Here is a 21,492-nt window from a genome sequence, read left to right on the forward strand (position 1 = left end):
TATGTTTTGCTAAAATAATAATTAATAATTTTGAATGATTAAAACTTAATTTGTAACAATAACTACAAAATTTTATATGAAAAACAATTATATATATTTCAAAATAATATAGAACAATTACAGTTGAATGTATGTGGCATGTTACTTTTTAATCAAATGTACTTATTACATGTCGTGGTATTCATATTAATACTAATATAAACTTTTAAAGATTTTTAGGTTATGTTTGATATATGAGATAATTGATAGGATAGTATGGTAATTATTTTATATTATGTTTGATTTGTATTGAAATGGATAGGATTACAAGAAGGATTATCATTATTTTGGTGTAAGATGATTCAATTCTTCTAAAGCAAAAGGATTATTTTTAATCTATGGAATTAAATTTACATGTCCTATTATAATTTAAAAAATTATATCAATAATTTAAATTATATAAACTATGAAGAAGGATAATTTTGATCAATAAATAAATTATCTTATTTTAATCTTTACACACATTAAATATAACATAAGATCACATTATTTTATTTAATTCTATTCAAAATATCATCTTATCATATCCCATCATAATTTTATGTACCAAACATAATCTTAATGTATTGTTTATTGTCATTATAAAAGAAAAGAAATTTTATTTATTTGACCCACTCAACAAGAAGCTAATAACAAGCATCAAAGTTGTTAAGCTAATAAGACTAAAAATATCATAAATTTTAACCTATAAGACAGACATTGAACTGATGACTTGCCTTGATGCCTTTCCTCTTTTTTATGCTCTTTACCCATTTGTTACCTTTAGGATCATCCTCCTTTATCATAGCTATACCATGTACGAAGTAGAATAACATAGTCCCCAAAATAATAGCTGCAAATGTTATCCCAGCAACAATTGTTGGAAGCTATAATAACTCCAACCCGAGATTTCCTTGGAATACCTAGCGAGACCTCAAATTTTTCCTACATAGTCCTAGATTATTTGCATGGCTATCTGTTGGGATAGTACTAGAGGGGTTGAGTGGTGTTGGGGATTGAGTTTGGGATTGAGTTTGGGATTGAGGTTTTTTAATGTTTTGTTGTTGGGTTTCTACCTCAAGCCTGAAAGAGTACTTGATGAGGAAGTCTACTAGAGCCTGGGCCTTGATGGCTTTCCTTGGCTTATACTTGATGTCAAACTAGCTTAGCTCGACACTTCACTTCATCATTCTACCTAAAGAGTCTATTTTTTGCAAGACTTTCTTAAGTGGCTAGTTTGTTAACGGAATTATAAAATGTGTATGAAAATATTACCTCAGTTGATGAGCTATCGTGACTAGCGCAAAAACTATCTTTTCCATTATGATGTAATTAAACTCCCGTTCTGTAAAGCTCTAATAGCATGGTATACTAGAACTTGATTCCCATTTGGTTTTTTTACCAACACTACTATTATCGTTTCATTAGAAGCTCCAAATACACATACAAATACTCACCATGAAAAAAATTAGTGAGCAAAGGGATGAATGGAGATATTGCTCACTGTTCATCCCACTTAAACTTAGTTGCACTTTGAAAACCCTTGTGGAATGGTAGGCACTTATCTACTAGCTTGGACACGAACCTATTAAGGGCTATTACTCATTTTGTTAACTTTTGCATATCTTTAGTAGTTCTTAAGGGGTTAATGTCCACAACGGATGTTACTTTCTTACAATTTGCCTTAATCTTTTTGTTAGAAACCATAAAACCCATAAATTTTCTTGCCTCCACACCAAATGTACATTTGGTAGGGTTTAATGTCATATTGTACATTCTCAATATGATAAAGGCCTCTGCTAGATCTTGCACATGCTATTCCAATAAAAGACTTTTAACCAGTATGTTATCTATTACACTTCTAGAGATCGCCCAGTTTATTCCTAGAAAATTTTATTAACTAATCTCTAATATGTGGCCCCTACATTTTTCATCCCAAAAGGCATTATTGTGTAACAAAACATGTTATCCTCAATGATAAAAGACATATTTTTCTAATCTACCCTTATCAATTTGATCTGGTTGTATCCTGAAAAAGCATCTATGAAGCTTAAATACTTGTGGCCTGCAAAGGAGTCCAATAGTCTATCCACTTAAGGTAATATGAAAGTATCCTTAGAGAACCCTTTATTTAAGTCTATAAAGTCTATAAACATTCATCATTTTCCATTGCCTTTTTCACCATAACCACATTGGCAATCTAATTAGGATACTTAAATTCTTTAACGTATCTAGTTGCCAATAGCTAATCTACTTCTTTTCTTACCGCTTGTATTCGCTTAAGGGCAAACTCCATTTTCTTTAGCTTGACTGGTTTCACAGCTAGATCAACATTCAAGTTATGACGATAACACACTCGTTAATACCAACTATATCGATCACGAACAATGTAAATACATTAAGCATTTTTCTATAAAAATTTATGTAGCATGCCCTTTGCCTTGTCATCTAATAGAAATCCAGTTTAGGTAGTTAGGTTTGGATTTAGAGGGTAAAGTTGAACAGGTATTGTTTGCTCAATAGGGTGAATATTGGATTCCCTTTCTTCATTTCTTACGTCTAGACTTTCAATACTCAATGTTTGGGTTAAAGTTGGGTTTATCACATAACTAATGGTGAGGGATTGAAATTTATTTCAGGGTTTTTTGATGGTAGTGGTTAGGATGGGTTAGTGGTTTAGTCTTTTTTTAGGGTTAATTTATAGTTCAAAAAGTGGCATTAGTAGGTCGTGACTTGATTTTGAAAAATTTCTTTATATGTTTTACACCCGTAAGTGTGGGAAACTTCATTTTCAAGCATTAGATGGTTGTCACCATTATGAAAATGGGACTTGCATTTTGATTTGTTGTTAGCCCAATCCTTAGTAGCCCTTACAATAACATGGATAATCCCCCAAATTGTATGTTTTCTTGTAGTTTTTTCTTACAAATTTTTTTAGTCTGGTGAGATAAACTTTCACTGTACTAACTGGAGGATAGATCATGATTTTAGCGAGGTGAGAAGTTATTATATTTATCAAGCATTCAGCATTTCAATCTCCTTCTGTAGAGCTATGCACTCGTCAATGAAGTGCCCCTCAATTGAGTGATAGTTGCAATGTCTTTTACAAGGGTTGGTTGTTTGGTTGCTGGGTGGAGGTTTTGCTTTGTTAGATTTCTAGTTAGATCTTTAAGCTTAGTGCTATATGATGGCATTAATGGTTCTATTGGAGCTTTTGTCTTAGTTGGATTGTAATGAAAAGCTTTAATTGTTGTTGTTATGTCAATCTCTTCTTTTTTGCTGTCTATGAGCCTAACAATTGTCATAAAACCTTTGGCTTAGTGAATCAATCCACCTATTTTCACCTCACGGATGTTTTGGGTGTTGCTCATGTAATTCAAACCTATTTGTAGCCATAATTTATTTTGCATTAGCAAATTTTTAAGCCATTCTCATAAAGTTAATACAACTATTATAGCTTATTTTTAGTCAATGAGTACCTAAAATTATCATGTCTAACCTCAGAGGTAAAATACTTGAATGGCCCACTTAGTATTCAAGTCTTTAATCTCCAAAATGATAGCATTGAACCTTTTTAGATATTGGTGCAAAATCTCATCTGATTTCTACTTCACGACAAGCAGGCGTGTAAATAAGAGCACAGTAACTCAACTGCTTAGAAAATGTGTTAAAAACTATTTATTGAAGGAGTCAAAGCTATTTATAGTGTTTGAGGCCCTAAAATAGAACTATGTTTTGGCTCTTCCATGTAGGGTGGTGGGAAAAACTTTGCATTTCACTATATCTAAAGCATTTTGTAGGTCTATGAATGTTCTAAAATGATCCATGTAATCTTTCGAATTTGTAGCTTTGTTGTATGTATCTTTAGTTAGTTTAAGAGAGGAAGGGATGTCTACTTATCTAATGGTGAGTGTAAGAGGGTTGTAGTCATCTTCAAGCCACTGGAAATCTTTATTTTTCTCTTTTTTCAAATCAACCAACTCCTTGCCCAAGGCAATAACTTGTGTAGCCAACTTATTTTCAAGGTTAGGGTTTGTATGAGCTTGGTTTTGTGTGGTATAATCATTGTGGTGGGTATTATCTTGTAAGGTTTAGGGGTAAGTTTGTTCAAGGTGGCTAAGATTTTGTTATGGTGGTGGTTATCTGAAGGATGAGACTGAATTTTCTCTATAGTGAAGTCTTTTTTGGGGGGCTATTGGATGGCCTGTTAATATTGTTAAAGCAATATTTGTTGTGTAGCCACCTAAGCATTTAAAAGTTGTATTTGTGTCTTCAGGGTCTGGTAAAAATTTTAAGGGTTGTTTCATGTTGGATTAGTACATTTGGATATATGGCACTGGAAGTGAAACATGTATTGTGAAGCTTGTGAGAGGAATGTTTTGCCACTGAGTGGCATTAATGGGGTGTGAAGATGGTATTTGTGCTATAGGTGGTTAAGCCATATGGTTTGAAGGTCTAAAAGCAGCGGTGTGGACCAATGGTGAGGTAAGTGTCATATTTGGAGATAATACTCCCATTAGATTTTGATAAAAACTTAGAGGTTGTGTGGTCTAAACATTTAATGAAAGAAGGTTGTTAAGGAATGGGGAATTCCATAAAGGTAGGTTTGGCGATGGGATTTGATGGGGGTTGGTAGCAAAAGTGCTATATTAATGATAGTTGCAGGTTGGTTTATAGCATTAATGGTGGGAATTAAGGTTTCAAAAAAAAGTGGTTGATGAGACATGCAATTGTTTTTATAGATGGTGTCAATTATTGATGATGTTTTGGGTTGTTTTAGCTAAAAGGAGGTGAGGTAAGGTTGAAGGGAAGATAGTTGGAACCTACAGCTAAAGGAAGTTGTTAGGGGGCACCAAAGTTGTTACTTTAAGACATACTCTAATGCTTAAGTTAGTGGGGTGTTTAAGGTGAAGTAAGGAATGAATGAAGGAAGAAGATGGTGAAGTGAAACATGTCCGATGTTGTTATGGAACATTAAAGTTGTTGTTCCGGAGTGCGCTTTGACGTTCAAATCAGTATGATGTTTAAGGTGAAACAAGGAAGGAAGGGAGGAGAAAGGTTGGTTTATAGCATTAATGGTAGGAGTTAAGGTTTCAAAAGAAAGTGGTCGATGAGATATGTCTATTATTCCCATAATGGCGCTAATTGTTTATGATGTTTTTTGTTATCTTAGTTAGGATGAGGTTAGGTGAGGTCTAAAGGAAGACAACTGGAATCTATAGACAAAGAACGTTGCTAAGGGGCACCGAAGTTGTTGCCTGGGGTATGCTTTGATGTTCAACTCAATGGAGTGTCAGAGGTGATGTAAGGAAGGAAGAAAGAAGGATGATAGTGAAGTGTGTGTGTGTGTGTGGGAAACTTTAATGTATGTAGTATGGGGATGTCTTACGTTTCTTACTACCTTATGTATGAGATAATGGTCAATAATAAAATTAAGGTAGTTGACAGTTGATGAGATATATATATATATATATAACTCGAATAAAGTTTACGTGGATAGTTGTTAATCGCATTTAATGATCTCAAGCGAAACATAAATTACATTTAATGATTTCAGATAAATTAAAAGTCAAGTGGTCAATTTTGAAGCAATTACCTTGATGGGACATTAGTGAGATGTTGTGAGTCCTTCCTTTGTTGGAGGGCAAACCGTTTCCTTGGAAGTAGATGACGAGGCAATCTAAATGTACCTTACCTAGACAACCCAAGAATCCAGACTTTGATTAGGTTGACTGTTGACTAGGTAAGTTGGGCATAACAAGCATGATGGCATGTGACAACATAAGTTACTACAAAGAAATAATAAAGTATGCTAGCTCAATATTTTCGGATTAATTATTCAATTCTTGTTAAGATATTTTTTCAAAGAAGTCTTGATTGCTAATTTGGGTAAATAAAAGTACAAGAATAGAAAATCCCATCCGACCCTACACCAATTTCATCATGCCGAGTGTGAATTGATGAAAGGTTATTGCTAGTTTATTGTCATGCTTTTTAACAGGCAATACGACATGTATGTAACCGCTTAAACGAACGAGTTTTGAAATATAAACTATTCTCTTCGCTAATAATGAACCATCTTGGCTTTTTCTGTCTCTATATCGTCTGGGTGGGGCCATGGCTTCAAGTGGTAAATTGGTTCAAATTAATAGCAATTTCCCACAAAAAAGTTACTCCATATTGTTATTTTAACAAACATCTCTTGTGCCTCAAACACCAAGCCTAATAGAGAATCATCATGCCCACCAATTCTGTCTTTCATCTTGCACATATAACAGCATCAACTACTAACATAAACAAAAATTTTTTATGGCACATTCACTTCGCATAATGGAATTAATATTCTATAAGAATATAATATAGGAGGAACATAATTAAATATATATTACAAAGTTTGGTTCATTAAAATGGAATGAAGGAAGAAGTAGTATTAATATGTTTAATTAGTTCAAAGGATATATGAATGGAATTAGTTTAAAAGACCATTTTATCTTTACAATTTATTATCAAAATTATTAATTAATAAAATTAATTAATTATTAATAATTATTTATTATAATAATTAAATTCTATTGATTAATATTTTAATTAATATTAATTTCTTAAAACTAAATATTAATTTAATAAATTTAAATGTTAATTTAATCATATTAAATATTAATTAATAATATTTTATATGAATTTAATAATATTCAATATTAATTTAATATTATTAAATTAGTATTTAGTATATTAAGTATTATTTAATAATGCTATATATTATTGAACAATATTAAATATTAATTTAATAATACTAAATATTCAATTTCATAATATTAAATATTTTAATAACATTATATATGAAACATTAATTTAATAATATTTTAATATTTAATATTATTTTAATAATATATTAATATTAAATATTGATTTAAATATATTTAATATTATTTTAATAACATTTTAATATCAAATACTAATTTAGTTATATTTTTATATTATCGAATTAATTTTATAATATTTTAGTATTATTTTAATATTAAATATTAAATTATCAATTTTTTAAAATTTTAATATTAATTGAATAAAATTTTAATACTAAATACTATTAAATAATATTTTTATATTTAATATTATTTTAATATTTAATTAGATTTTAATATTATTTGAATATTAATATTATTTTAACAGTATGTTATTATTTTAATATTATTTAACTAATGTTATCATATTTTCTCATTATTTTAATATTAGTATTAATTTAATAATTATTTAAAATTTTAATATTAAGTTTATAATATTTTTAATATTAAATATTAATTTAATAATATTATAATATTATTTGAATAATATTTTGTATTAAATATTAATTTAATGAGAATTTAATATAATTTTAACATTATTTATTTAATTTATACAATATTTCAATATTATTTAATTAATATAATTTAATTTAATTAATATAAATTAATTATCTAATTAAATATTATAATTAAATGTGTAAGGACAAAACTGAAATTAATTAAATATATAAAGATAAAATTATCCATAAATATTATTCTCAATTACTGATGGACAAGAAATTGCAATTTTTAGAGAGAGTAAAGAATTGATATTTCTTATTTTTAAGAAATTAATATTCTATAAAATAACTATTCTTTATTAAAAAATTAAATCAAACAACAAAATAAAAAGACAATAAAAAAAATGGCAATTCCCCCCAACCAAACATTACGTTAGTTTTCTGAAACAAAGCCAATCTCGTTAGCCTTGTGATGCAACTAAAATTATAAAGCAACCGAATCAATTTATAGCTTATTTAGTCCAGAAAGGCCTAGTGAAGTTTAGAATTAAGGGCGTCCAATTATATAGGCCCGTTTATGCACCAACGCAAAGCAACCTCATCGTCTGATTCAATCACTATTCTCATTTTGCTACTCTATGAGACTTTGTAAATACATCAATGCTATTTTAAAGCCCAGCCACATCAGAAACTTGAACCCCACAGGCCTAGAAAACATAGCTGACACCGCACCTTCCTCATTCCTCAACACACCAACTCACCCTGCAGGCTCAGAACGTCTTTCTGCCGATTCATCAACGCTAAATTTCAAAAAGCATTTCGATGGAAGACTTTCCACTGAGGGTCCGTTTAGATGCAACTCGATCCTGATGTAAGGCCAATTGTCATCCAAACTGTGCCCATCAACCAGTGGAGACCCAAACGGGTTTCCAACATGATGATATCGGTGGCGGTTGACTTTCGGATCTAAATAGGTCCAGTAGCTAATGCCACCGGAACCTTTTTTTTTTTTCGTTTTTGAACCCAAATTTTAATGTTAATCTAAAAATACCCTCACATCTAATTTTTTTTTAATTTTGATTTATTATTATATAATAAATTAATAAATAAGTATTATTAATAAATAAATTTTATTTTAATTATTATTTTTTTAATTATTTATTAATAGAACTATTATTTAAAATAATTTTTAATTACTTATTAATTTTATAAATATTAAATATTTAAAATTTTTATTAAATATAATTTTTATTCTAATGTTCTTAATAATAAAAAATTTTCATTATAATTAATTTTATTGTTATCATTATTTTTACATTAAAATATATTTTTTATTATTTATTTTAATTTTACTATTACAATAACTAATTTCATATTCATAATTATTTTAAAGTTCACCAGCTGAATTCAATCCTAAATACTTAATCCTTTGATAAAACCATTCGACCATGGAACACAATTTCCCATTACCCCACCATACAAATTTAGAACAAAACACCTCCTTGTGGAATAAGATTTACCAATTTTATCATTGAAATTTTAGCTACCTTTAGGTTTTTCATATCCATTGTGTTCGAAATCAATGTAATGCGTTATTGATTTACATATTAAAAGAAATTTAATGTATGATTGGTATGAATTCTTTTTCTATACAGCGTGAATTGAGTTTAAAACTCTACAAACCATATTAAAACGTTGTCATATATCTCATTAGTTTTTATATAAATTTATTATATTTTAAAATATATTTTGATAATATATATGAGAAAAGATCAATTTATATAGTATAAAACTTTTTTAGATTTACATTGTTTTTTTAATCATTGATTTTAATATATTCAAGGGATAAGATTAAACTATTTTTTTTTCTATTTTTACCAATTTCTCTTATCCATTGAATCTATTAAAATCAATAGTTAAAAAAAATATAAAACTAAAAAAGTTTAATATTATGTAAGTTATTGCCTTCTATATATATAATAATTTTAAGCATATGCATAACGTATGTGTAATTCTTATTTCTAAAAAATTAATTTTATAAATAATTTTTTATACTATGGTAATATTAATAAATACTAAGAACTTAATTTTGATTTTGCTATAATATAAGTAAAATTTGGTATATTTTTTATAATAATGATAAATAATAACAATCTAATTTGTATTTTTTATACTATAAATAAAATTTGATAACTTTTGATAAAATTTTAATAACTTTTGATACAATTTTGGTAACCGTCAATATTAGTTTGACAACTTTGATAATACAATTTTGATAATTTTTCATAAAATTTTGGTAATCTCTCGATGTGATTTTAGTAACATTTTGGTAACTTATAATATATTTTTTATAATTATTGATAAATTTTTGTCATCAAATATTTTACAATTGATTCCCATAGGAAAGTGATGGTTCAATTTCAGTAGAAAACATTTTTTTATATGATTTCATTTAAATTTAAATTTTTTCACTAAATTTTTTTATTAAATAAGTTCATGATATATTTATTCTAACCTTCCAAGGTGAAATTTGTAGCTTCGTTTTTGCTAGTAACTAAGATTTAATTCCTGTCAACTTTAAGTATAAAAAATTTATCAATGATTGATAATTAAATTATCATTAATTTAGTACTATTTTATCAGTAATTTACTGTAAGTTATGAATGATATACTATTAAATTATCATTGATTACTATTAAATTAGCATCGAAGTACTATTAATTTAAGAATAATTCATTACTAAGTTATAAATTATTTATTATTAAATTATTGATGATTTACTATTATGTTACTAATTATTAATTATAAAGTCATAACTGATTTATTATTGATAATTTACTATAAAGTTATCAATAATTAACTAATTTTTTATTAAATTATCACTAATTTTTTATTAAATTATCACTAATTTACAACAAATTATCACTGATTCGCAACTAAGTTTTTACTGAATTACTATTAACTTATCAATAATTTACATCAAAATTATCAGTGATTTATTGTTATGTTATTATGCATTTATTACTATATTATCATTTATTTACTACTTAGTTTTCAATTATTTACTACAAAATCATCACTGATTTATTACTAAATTAACTATAATTCATTACCAAGTTATTAATAATTTATATTAAATTACTCATAATTTATTATTAAGTTATCACTAATTAACTATTAAATTATCAATGATTTACTACTATTAAGTTATATTAATTTACTTTTAAGTTTTCAATGATTAATTACTAAATTATTATTGATTTACTACTAAGTTATTTATGATCTACTACTAAGTTTATCAATTAATTACCATTAAACTAAAATTGACTAATTTACTATTAAATTATTAATGATTTATTATTAAGTTATCAATTATTAATTACTAAATTTTTATTTGTTTTTTATTAACTTATCATTGATTTATTAATATCTTGTCATGCATTTACAACTATGAAACATGAAATTTAAAAAGTTCACTAAAAATATAAGAGATAAATTTCTTTTATACAATAACATTATTGTTTTGTTCAAATTTAAAAATTTTTATTAATTTCTTATTGAATAGGTTCATGGCAGGTTTATTTTAACTCAAAATAAAAGTCTTGACTTTGTTACCACTAGTAACCAAGATTCAATTCCTAATAACTTCAAGTATAAAAATGTTATCAATGATTGAAAATTAAGTTATCAGTGATTTACTGTTAAACTATCAATGATTTACTACTAAATTATCAATGATTTACTACAATTTATGAATGATTTGCCATTAAGTTATCAATGATTTCTATTAAATTATTGATAATTTACCATTAAGTTATTGATGATTTATTATAAATTTATAACTAATTTACTACTAATTTACTAAAAAGTTATCAATAATCAAATAATTTACTGCTAAATTATCACTGATTTACAATTAAAGTATTAGTAATTTACTATTACTTTATGTTAGCCTTAAATTGATCCTTATTTTGAAATGACAAAACATTAAAGCTAAATAAACTTAATCAAGATTTTGAAAAAGGATTTATTTAGTATATGTTCTTAAGTTTTATATTTTGGTACTAAATAAATAATATAATTTTCAAAGCTTAAACAAACCTTTCTTTGTTTTCATATTTCTCAAACCAAATCTATCTTTAAAGATTATTTATTTGAGCTTAAATGAAAGTCCAATTGTTGTTTTAAAGTGAACTTATTCATTTTGGACTTAATACAATTTTGATAATATTGGTTTTGAGAAATAGATTAACTTAAGAAAGCTGTTTTACAAGAATAAAGTTTTCCAACATTGAACTTACTTTATTTTTCTATATTAATTCACAAAGTTTTAATATTTGAATTTTATATGGTTGGAAAGCTCTTTGAGTCCACTTTCTAATGGATTAAACAAATTAAAATCCAAATTTTGTAAGAAAAGATTTTGAATTTTTACTAGATACTCTGCAGTTGTCAGAAAAACTGCACAAGACGTAAATTTGAAAATTCACTATAATTTGTACTCAATGAATTAGGTGATGAATTTTATATGGATAGAAAGCCCTTTAAGTCTAGTTTTTAAATCTTTAAACGATTTATGATTTGGTTTTATATAACTCAATATATGATCAAATTAGTGAGTAGAGTATAAAATAAGAGATAATCACCGAACCACTGATAGGATTGATCCCCTGAAAGTCAGAAACTCCCAACGGCTATTTTTTTGCTGAAATTTCTACAGGTTTGAAGCATTAAATGCATTTCAATGGGTCTCAACTTCTTCCTCACTATAAATCAAGCATTCTATTACAGACCAAGAGCAACAAGAGCTAAAGAAACTTATTGTTATTCACATACTAATTTGCTCAAGCATTCAAAACTGTAAAAAGAGAAAAAAATGCAGAATTCATATCATTTTTCTCTACTCTCTTATCTATACATCTGTGTACTTCAACTTGTTTTCAGGATCAAGTGCATATCACTATACTAAAAGCTATAGCTGATAGTGAAGGCGTAACTTTATTTTTTTATTCTCTTTTGGTAGCGCAGAGCCCCATACTAAGCGACAGGTGGACATAAGGGGCTTCTTAAAGCCTTCATGGGATACCTCACCCATTGGGCTTCGGTAGGTTGGGTTGCCATACACCGAAATTTGATCTATCATAGGATACCTCACCCAGATGAATTGATATACCGAGTCCTTAAGGGAGACCGTTGGACCCCATAATCCAACAATCTCTCCCCCAGCGGCACTTGGGGGACTCGAACTTGTAACCTCACTTGATACTAGTTTTCAGGATCAAGTGCTTACTACTACACCAAAAGCTATAGCTGATAATGAAAGCGCAACTCTATTTTCTTATTCTCTTTTAGTAGCACAGAGCCAACTCTATTTTCTTATTCTCTTTTAAAGTGAATTTATTCATTTTGGACTTAATACAATTTTGATAATATTGGTTTTGAGAAATAGATTAACTTAAGAAAGCTATTTTACAAGAACAAAGTTTTCCAACATTAAACTTACTTTATTTTTCTGTATTAATTCTCAAAGTTTTAATATTTGAATTTTATATGGTTGGAAAGCTCTTTGAGTCTACTTTTTAATGGATTAAACAAAATTAAAATACAAATTTTGTAAGAAAAGATTTTGAATTTTTACTAGACACTCTGCAGTTGTCAGAAAAACTGCACAAGACGTAAATTTGAAAATTCACTATAATTCGTACTCAATGAATTAGGTGATAAATTTTATATGGATAGAAAGCCCTTTAAGTCTAGTTTCTAAATCTTCAAATGATTTATGATTTGGTTTTATATAACTGAAGATATGATCAAATTAGTGAGTAGAGTACAAAATAGGAGATAACCACCCAGCCACTGATAGGATCGATCCCCTGAAGGTCAGAAACTCCCAACGGCTATTTTTTTGCTGAAATTTCTACAGGTTTGAAGCATTAAATGCATTCCAATGGGTCGTAACTTCTTTCTCACTATAAATCAAGCATTCCACTACAGACCAAGAGTAACAAGAGCTAAAGAAACATATTGCTATTCACATACCAATCTGCTCAAGCATTCAAAGTTGTAAAAAGAAAAAAAAATACAGAATTCATATAAATTTTTCTCTACTTTCTTCTCTATACATTTGTGTACTTTAACTTGTTTTCAAGATCAAGCGTTTACCACTACACTAAAAGCTATAGCTGATAGTAAAGGTGCAACTCTATTTTTTTATTTTCTTTTGGTAGCGTAAAGCCCCATACTAAGCGACAGGTGGACATAAGGGGCTTTGTAAAACCTTTATGGGATACCTCACCCATTAGGCTTTGGCAAGTTGGGTTGCCATACACCGAAATTTGATCCACCATGGGATACCTCACCCAGATGAATTGATATGCCAAGTCCTTAAGGAAGATCGTTGGACCCCATAATCCAACAATCTCTCCTCCAGCGGCACTTGGGGGACTTGAACCTATAATCTCGCTTGATACCAATTTCCAAGATCAAGCGCTTACCACTACACCAAAAGCTATAGCTGATAGTGAAGGTGTAACTCTATTTTCTTATTCTCTTTTAGTAGCGCAAAACCCCGTACTAAGCGACAGGTGGACATAAGGGGCTTCGCAAAGCCTTCATGGGATACCTCACCCATTGGGCCTCGACAAGTTGGGTTGTCATACATCAAAATTTGATCCATCATGAGATACCTCACCTAGATGAATCGACATACCGAGTCCGTAAGGGAGACCGCTGGACCCCATAATCCAACAATCTTCCCCCCAGCGGCACCTGAGAGACTTGAACCTACAACCTTGCTCTGATACCAATTTTTAAGATCAAGCGCTTACCACAACACCGAAAGCTATAACTCATAGTGAATGTCTAACTCTATTTTCTTATTCTCTTTTAGTAGCGCAGAGCCCTATACTAAGCGACAGGTGGACATAAGGGGCTTCGCAAAGCCTTCATGGGATACCTCACCTATTGCACCTCGACAGGTTGGGTTACCATACACCAGAATTTGATCCATCATGGGATACCTCACCCATATGAATCGACATACTGAGTCCCTAAGAGAGATTGTTGGACACTATAATCCAACACGTTATTAATAATTCACTGCTAAGTTATCAATTTACAACTAAATTATGAATGATTTACTATTATATTTTTATATATTTGCTATTATGTTATTATTGATTTACTACTTCATTTCTAGCTATATACTACAAAATTATCACTGATTTATCATTAAATTTTTATGGTTCACTACTAAATTATTACTGATTTATATTAAATTATGCATGACTTACTATTAAGTTATCACTAATTAACTATTAAGCTATCAATAATTTATTATTAAACTATACTAATTTACTTTTAAATTTTTAATGATTAACTACTAAATTGTTAATTATTTATTACTAAATTATCATTAATTTACTACTAAGTTATTTATAATTTACTACTGTCAATTAATTATTATTAAGTTGAAATTGATTTACTAATAAATTATCACTGATTTACTATTAAGCTATCATTGATTTATTAGTAAGTTATCAATAATTAAAGATTAAGGTATCACTTTTTTTTGTTAAGTTTTCTTTGATTTAGTATTATGCTATTATACATTTACAACTATATTTAATTGTTTTAACCATTAAGGCATTATACATTTATTATTATATTATTACTAATTTACTTAAAATTTATTAATTATGAACTATTAAATTATCATTCATTTACTGTTAAGTTATCACTAATTTATTACTAAGTTATTGATAATTACTACTAAGTTATACTAATTACATTTAAGTTTTCAATTATTTATTACCATACATGTTACTAATTATCTACTACTATGTTATTGATTTATGTATATCCAAAAAGAAAATGACCATAGTATATTTTAGATGATGTAATTTGCATTATAGAGAAAGAAAGTAATAAAAGGTTTAAATGTAAATAAATGATCTTAATTTACTATCCATGCTTTAATATGTAATAATAAGTTAAAATCATAAACTTTTATACTAATCAAAACCAAATTAAATAAATACATACAATATATATTAAGTCAATATTTTTAAGATATTTTTCAAAATTTTTTAGTTTATAGTAAAATAATCAATATTAAGATAAGTTCTATTAATAATTTGATTGGATTATTAGTATATGTATTTTCATACTTGTTAGTGAAGCACAATTGCGTATAAATTATTGAAAATTTGAAGTATTCTTCACCAATGAAAGTAATAAACTTTGACATATATTTCTATCTATAAGTATATAATTTTGAGTAAAATATTTTGTTATATATATATATATGATAAAAGTAATGAGAAAAAATTATAAAAATTAAGTAGAATAATTTTGAAAATTGTTAAAGTCACAATAATTACTTTCTCATTCTTCATAAAAATTTTCTACTACTAAACAAAAAGATAATATATTTTTAATTGTTGCTTCATTCTTATTACTATCATTGAAAGGGACCTTATTGATATTTTGATGCCAATCAACTTCTCCATTTGAAAAAAGTAAAGAATATTAAGGGATTATAATAATCCAAATAATATTTAACTCTTACATTGTCTTCCTAAATGAGTATGAAACATTTATCTCTTTCAAATAAAATGTTTGAATTGGTTTTCTTGGCCTAAATAGTAGCAACTTGATCAACAAATCAATGATTATAAAGTCATTGATCTAATTAATTTTTTAATAATACTAATTTTAAAATATTTAAAAGAAGATATATCATTTAATCTCTATAAGATTTGGGCATAAAGATTTTCTTTTATAATTATAATTAGTATCTTCATGACTTTTACATTTAAATTTTTGTTGTGTTGTATTTTCATTCTAGTTTGAAGTTTATTACCAATTTCATAAAAGTATAGTTAAAATAATATGGATTAATCAACTCAAACTTGAAATAATTTAAAACTCAAATTGAGTATAAATAAAATTTTTACTCATTTTAAATTTTAATTTAATTAAAGATAATATAATATATTTATAAAAGTGAACTAACTTGATTTGATTTCAATTGCTTTTAAAAAGTAAAAAATTTAGTAGTTATTCAAAACTCAAAATGATTGAATATAACCAAAATTTGAATTGAAATAGCAACCTAATCAGAATCTAATATTTTTTTTTCATCTTTCGCAACAATTTAAAAGTTCTTTATTTAAGCTTTTTTTTTCATCTTTAATGTTTTATTTTTATTGTTTTGTGGCTGAATTAATTAATTAATTTTAAGAGTATTTTTAAAGCGAAATTGTAATTATAAGTAATTGAATATACTTTTTTATTTGAATTTAAGACAATTTGAATCTAACTTTTTAAACAAAGAAAAACATGAATAAATTGTTGAGTCAAATTTATTCAGATATATAAGTGAATAATTGAGTACACTAAGTAGATGATAAAAATTGATTCAATCGAATTAGTCACTAATCGTAAGTCTAAACTTCACCTCGAAATTATGAAAAGTTAAAATTTAAAATAATTGAAATTTAAACACACAATTAAATAAAGATTTGTAAATTGAATTTTGCTAATTAATCTTATAAATCACTTTTAAGTTTAGTTAATTTATAACTTCTATTAATATTTTTATATTAAATGTAATAGCCATAATTAATTTGATGATTTCAATTTTTTTAAACAAATATTGTCTAATATGGCAACTTTAAAAATTTTTATACAACAGTAACATTATTCAATTGATATTAACGAGAAAACTGAGGACTATGTAATGTTTCTCTTAATAAAAGAGTTTCATATTAATTCTAAAAAATTTAAAATAAATACATTTATATATTTTTTATTGAAAGATCATATAGCATTAAGTTTTTGTTTTTTTTGTTATATGAAAAAGATAGAGCTATACATAACCAGTCAATCTTTTGTCCTTTTCTTTTTACCTAGGATAATCTTCTATTGATATTTCCATCAATTAAATGTAATTATACGTTCGATTAATTAAATGCTTAAATTTTCTTTCATTTAAAATTTTTATTATACATAAATTTTTATTATATTCAAATGTTAAAATACATAATTTTAAAAATTAAAATGAAATAAAATAAATTCCTAACCTTGGTACTTTTCATGTTTTCTTAAAAAAATTTCAATTCTCAAAATAACAAACTTGTTATGTAATGCTTATATAATTTATAATAATTTCAATTTTAGCATTAACAACATAAATTTTCATGAATGAACACAATTTTGGCATAAACACATTTAAAAGATAGTTCCAATGAATTTTGTTACACCTTGAAAGAATTCACTAAAAACAATTAAATTTAATTAACTTGATAATTATATACTTAGAATAATTCATGTTTGGTTATTCAATTACCTAGATGACAAAAAACGAGCAAATTAATACAATTAAGAAAGATTAAATAATCTTGAAATATAAATTAATCACATATACGCATATTAAGATAAAAGTTAAAAGAAAATTAAATAAATTATTGTTTCAATCAAAATGAATAATTCTTATAAAAATTTAATGAAACCCAATCTTAAGCTATTGGTAGCTCGATCACCTCATGAATCATGTAATTTTCTAGGTGGAAAGTCCAATTAAAATGTTTAATGAATCACATAGTATTAATTATTGGTGGAGAGTGTGCAATTGATTTGCATTTAATTTGATATTAGTTTTTATTTATGGGAATAACAATTATAGGAGAAATCAATTATAGAACTCAGATTAAACTATAAGAATGATATGTTAAAAAATTATTTTAAAAGACTAAAAAGATTTAATTATATTATCAATAACTAGATTAAATGATCAATTCATAAAACATATAAATAATAAAATCATTAGCATACATATATATGGCTAACAAATCTACTAAAACAAAAAATTGAAAGGCAAAAAATAGAAAAAAAATAAATATGCTTCAACAGCTTAATTATGATTATCTTTAATAAATTTATTTATCAACATAAACTACATATACAATTGTTTTTACAATAATTAAAAAAATAAACTCTATATAATTTGTTAATTCTTATACACGTTAAACTTTAATCTGATTCTATTTGTATTTTTATTTGATGTGAAAAATAATTCTAATTATACAAAAAAAGAGTCTAATAATAAAAAATTATTTAAATTAAAATTTATAAAAAAATCTAATGATATTTTAATCATTTACTTTTAACATTTTTTAAATTAAAATTTTATTAAGGTAATTTTAATTAGTCACTTTTAACATTTTTTTAATCTAATAATAGCAAAGAAAAATCATTTAAGTTAAAATTTATAAAAAAAATTTTACTAAAAATATTTTAGTTAATTATTTTTAATATTTCAATTAAAGTTTAAAATTTTAAAAAATTTAATGTACATAAATTCTATTTTTAATTTTAGTTTATATAAATTAAATTTAAATTAATTAATAAAAATTATATATTTAAAAATAAATTTATTAATTTAAAAATTCATAGAAATATTTAAATCGATTACTTTTAATATTTTTGAAGTTTATACATTTATATACAGATAATAAAGAGGTAACCCTCTAACTGTGAAGATTTTGAGTTCGTGGAAGAGCCTATAGTATTTAACAATTTGTATCTTTGAAACAGATTATATACTTGAGATTTTGTGATAATTTCTTGCTTTTCAATTGTTCTCAATTCAAACACCTTTTTTATTAATTCACATATATATTTTTACAAATATATCTTTGTCTTAAAAAGAAAATTACTTTGCTCTCCTCTAGATTACCTTCTTTTTTTTTTCGAAGGAAAGTTTAATGAATAACCTCTATGATTTTCTTTCCTTTCTTCTTCCCTTAATAAACTTATGGAATCTTAGGGCTTCTTTATATATATATAGAGGGTTTCCGTAGGGTTCTAAGGGAGCGAAGCAGCCAAAGGCTTCTGTTTCAGGAGAGCATGCTACTGGAGCTGGCTCTCTACCATATATAATTGATGATATACTGACTGAGCTGTTGCTAAGTTCTAACAGTCTATCACTACAGTTAATTTTTACCCTCGAATAGGGGCTTTGTCATGGAGCACTCAATAGCAGATTGGGCAAATCTTCATGATTCCATCCTTGTTTTGATAGTGGAGAAATTGGTTCCTTCGCATTCCAATCATGTGCGTATCTGCACTGTTTGCAAGCCGTGGAGCTTGGCTATCAGCAACAACACTAACCTACTCCGTAAAATCTTGAAGGGTCGTTCCCCGCTGCTGATAATCCCTTCCAAAGGAAACAGTGAAGAAAGGCTTGGTTTGTACAACGTGATTGAGGAAAAGAAATACCACATGGAGCTGCAACTTCCATTCAAGACTACTACCAGAGCATTCTGTGGCTCTTCTCATGGATGGCTAGCTATGTTTGATGCCAAATCTTTAGCCATTACGCTTATCAACCCTTTCACCTCTGATGGTCTCACTCTTCCTCCTCTGCTTAATTATTCTGGTGATTTCTTCATCAACAAGGTTGTACTATCAGATGATCCTTACCTAAATCCTAAGGAATATTTTGTCATCGCCCTCGTCAAAGCCGATGACCATACACAAATTGCAATCATTCGACAACCAGGCGATATTCAAAGTTGGACTTGGATTAACAATCCAGGAGATGATAAAATAACTGATGTTATTTTTCGCAACGGCGATATTTATGCTGTAGATTTGCTAAATAATATCATATCAGTTAAGAATTTTTCAAGCTTTGATGGCACAAGAAATTCAGCTATTAAGTCAGAGATCATTGTACCAGGGTCTGGCCGTAGACCAGCTATTATGAAATCATACATTGTGGAGTCATCTGCCGGAGATATTCTGGTCATCAGAAGGATTTTCAGGTTTGATCATTGTAAGAAACATTACTTGACTAAAAATTGCAAGGTTTATAAGCTGGTGCAAGATGGAACTGAAGCAAAGTTGGTTAATGTAGAAGGCATAAGAGATGATGCATTATTCTTGGGTGGGAACTCTTCCTTGTCGGTTGCGGTCACTCATAACTTCCCAGGGTGTCAACCAAATTGTATTTACTTCACAGATGACTATAACTTTAATTGTTTTTTGGGTTCAGAGTCAGCTAGGCTCTCAAAACCCCATGATATGGGTCGGTTTAAATTGAAGATGAATGGAACAATGAAACGATTTTACGATCCAGATCATTCAGTTTACAGCGATAAGCTATTTCCTATATGGATTTTGCCAACACTTAAAGACAATCATGTGAAAGGAGGGAGCGGAAGTATAGCTGTAGCTTCAACCCCAAGCTATAGTCGACAACCTCAAGGGAGGCAATGATAAGTTGTGCAGGACAGCTCCCTCCCTCAAGCTAAGGGATTTTTTTACTTAAAATAATTAATAGAAATAGAGTATTTAGACTTTGGATTCTGATTCCAATCTCAGCCGACAGCAACTTTCGCACGAAAGAGAGAGGATATATGTTTTCAAGTACATTATACTTAATGAGTATCTCAGTAATCTTATACTATTAATGAGTATCTCAGTAATCTTACTGCTTTCCTTTTTTTAAAGCACAGCATTACTGAATTTTTAAACTCTACAAATAAATTAATAAAATATTATCATATTTTTATTCATTACTAACTTATTTTAGTAATATTTTTTAGTATATATTTTAATAAGATTTGTGACAATTTTTTAATTTCATTAATCAAATTTAAAAATTCCATGCACAATATTAAATAATTTTCTTTATATATAATATATATGCATATATTCAATAGATATTTCAAATCTAATGATATGTTGCTTGATATAAGTATAAAAAAAAAAGTATAAAATTTTCAACTTAAAATGTCTTGACCACTCAAATTCTCACTTTCAAATACTAAAAACTACTTATATATGTACCAAAAAAAGTACAAACACTGTACCTTTCAAAAGAATTACCACATTATATATTTTATCTATACTTTTTGCACATTAAAAGAAAAATCTGCAAATTCCTTTCTTGTTAAATTAATGAAATTGTTCTAATTCATTTTTATATATTTAACAATAAAATTATAAACAGATAATTTATATAACATGTACCCAAGGTAAGATGAGTCAGTGAATTGTTTTATTTATATATGCAGTTAAAAGAAAATCTCTAAAACCCAGTTGGATTTGCAATTAGTGGACCGAGTGACTGTTATCTATTCATTCTCCACCAATCTGCAGCTATGTACGGAGTGAACGCGGAC

General features: G+C 27.0%; 1 protein-coding gene across 1 annotated transcript; it reads left to right on the forward strand.

Annotated features, from left to right (window-relative positions):
• The first annotated feature begins 19,327 nt into the window (after positions 1-19,327).
• On the forward strand, positions 19,328-20,584 carry LOC111277738 (F-box protein At4g35733-like). The gene has a single exon (XM_022864147.2). It carries the CDS (start codon positions 19,328-19,330, stop codon positions 20,582-20,584), a length of 1,257 nt encoding a protein of 418 aa, XP_022719882.2.
• Positions 20,585-21,492: the final 908 nt, after the last annotated feature.

Source organism: Durio zibethinus, chromosome 7, assembly GCF_047325235.1.
Source record: "Durio zibethinus cultivar Kanyao isolate XHJ-2024 chromosome 7, ASM4732523v1, whole genome shotgun sequence".
Lineage (NCBI taxonomy): Eukaryota > Viridiplantae > Streptophyta > Magnoliopsida > Malvales > Malvaceae > Durio > Durio zibethinus.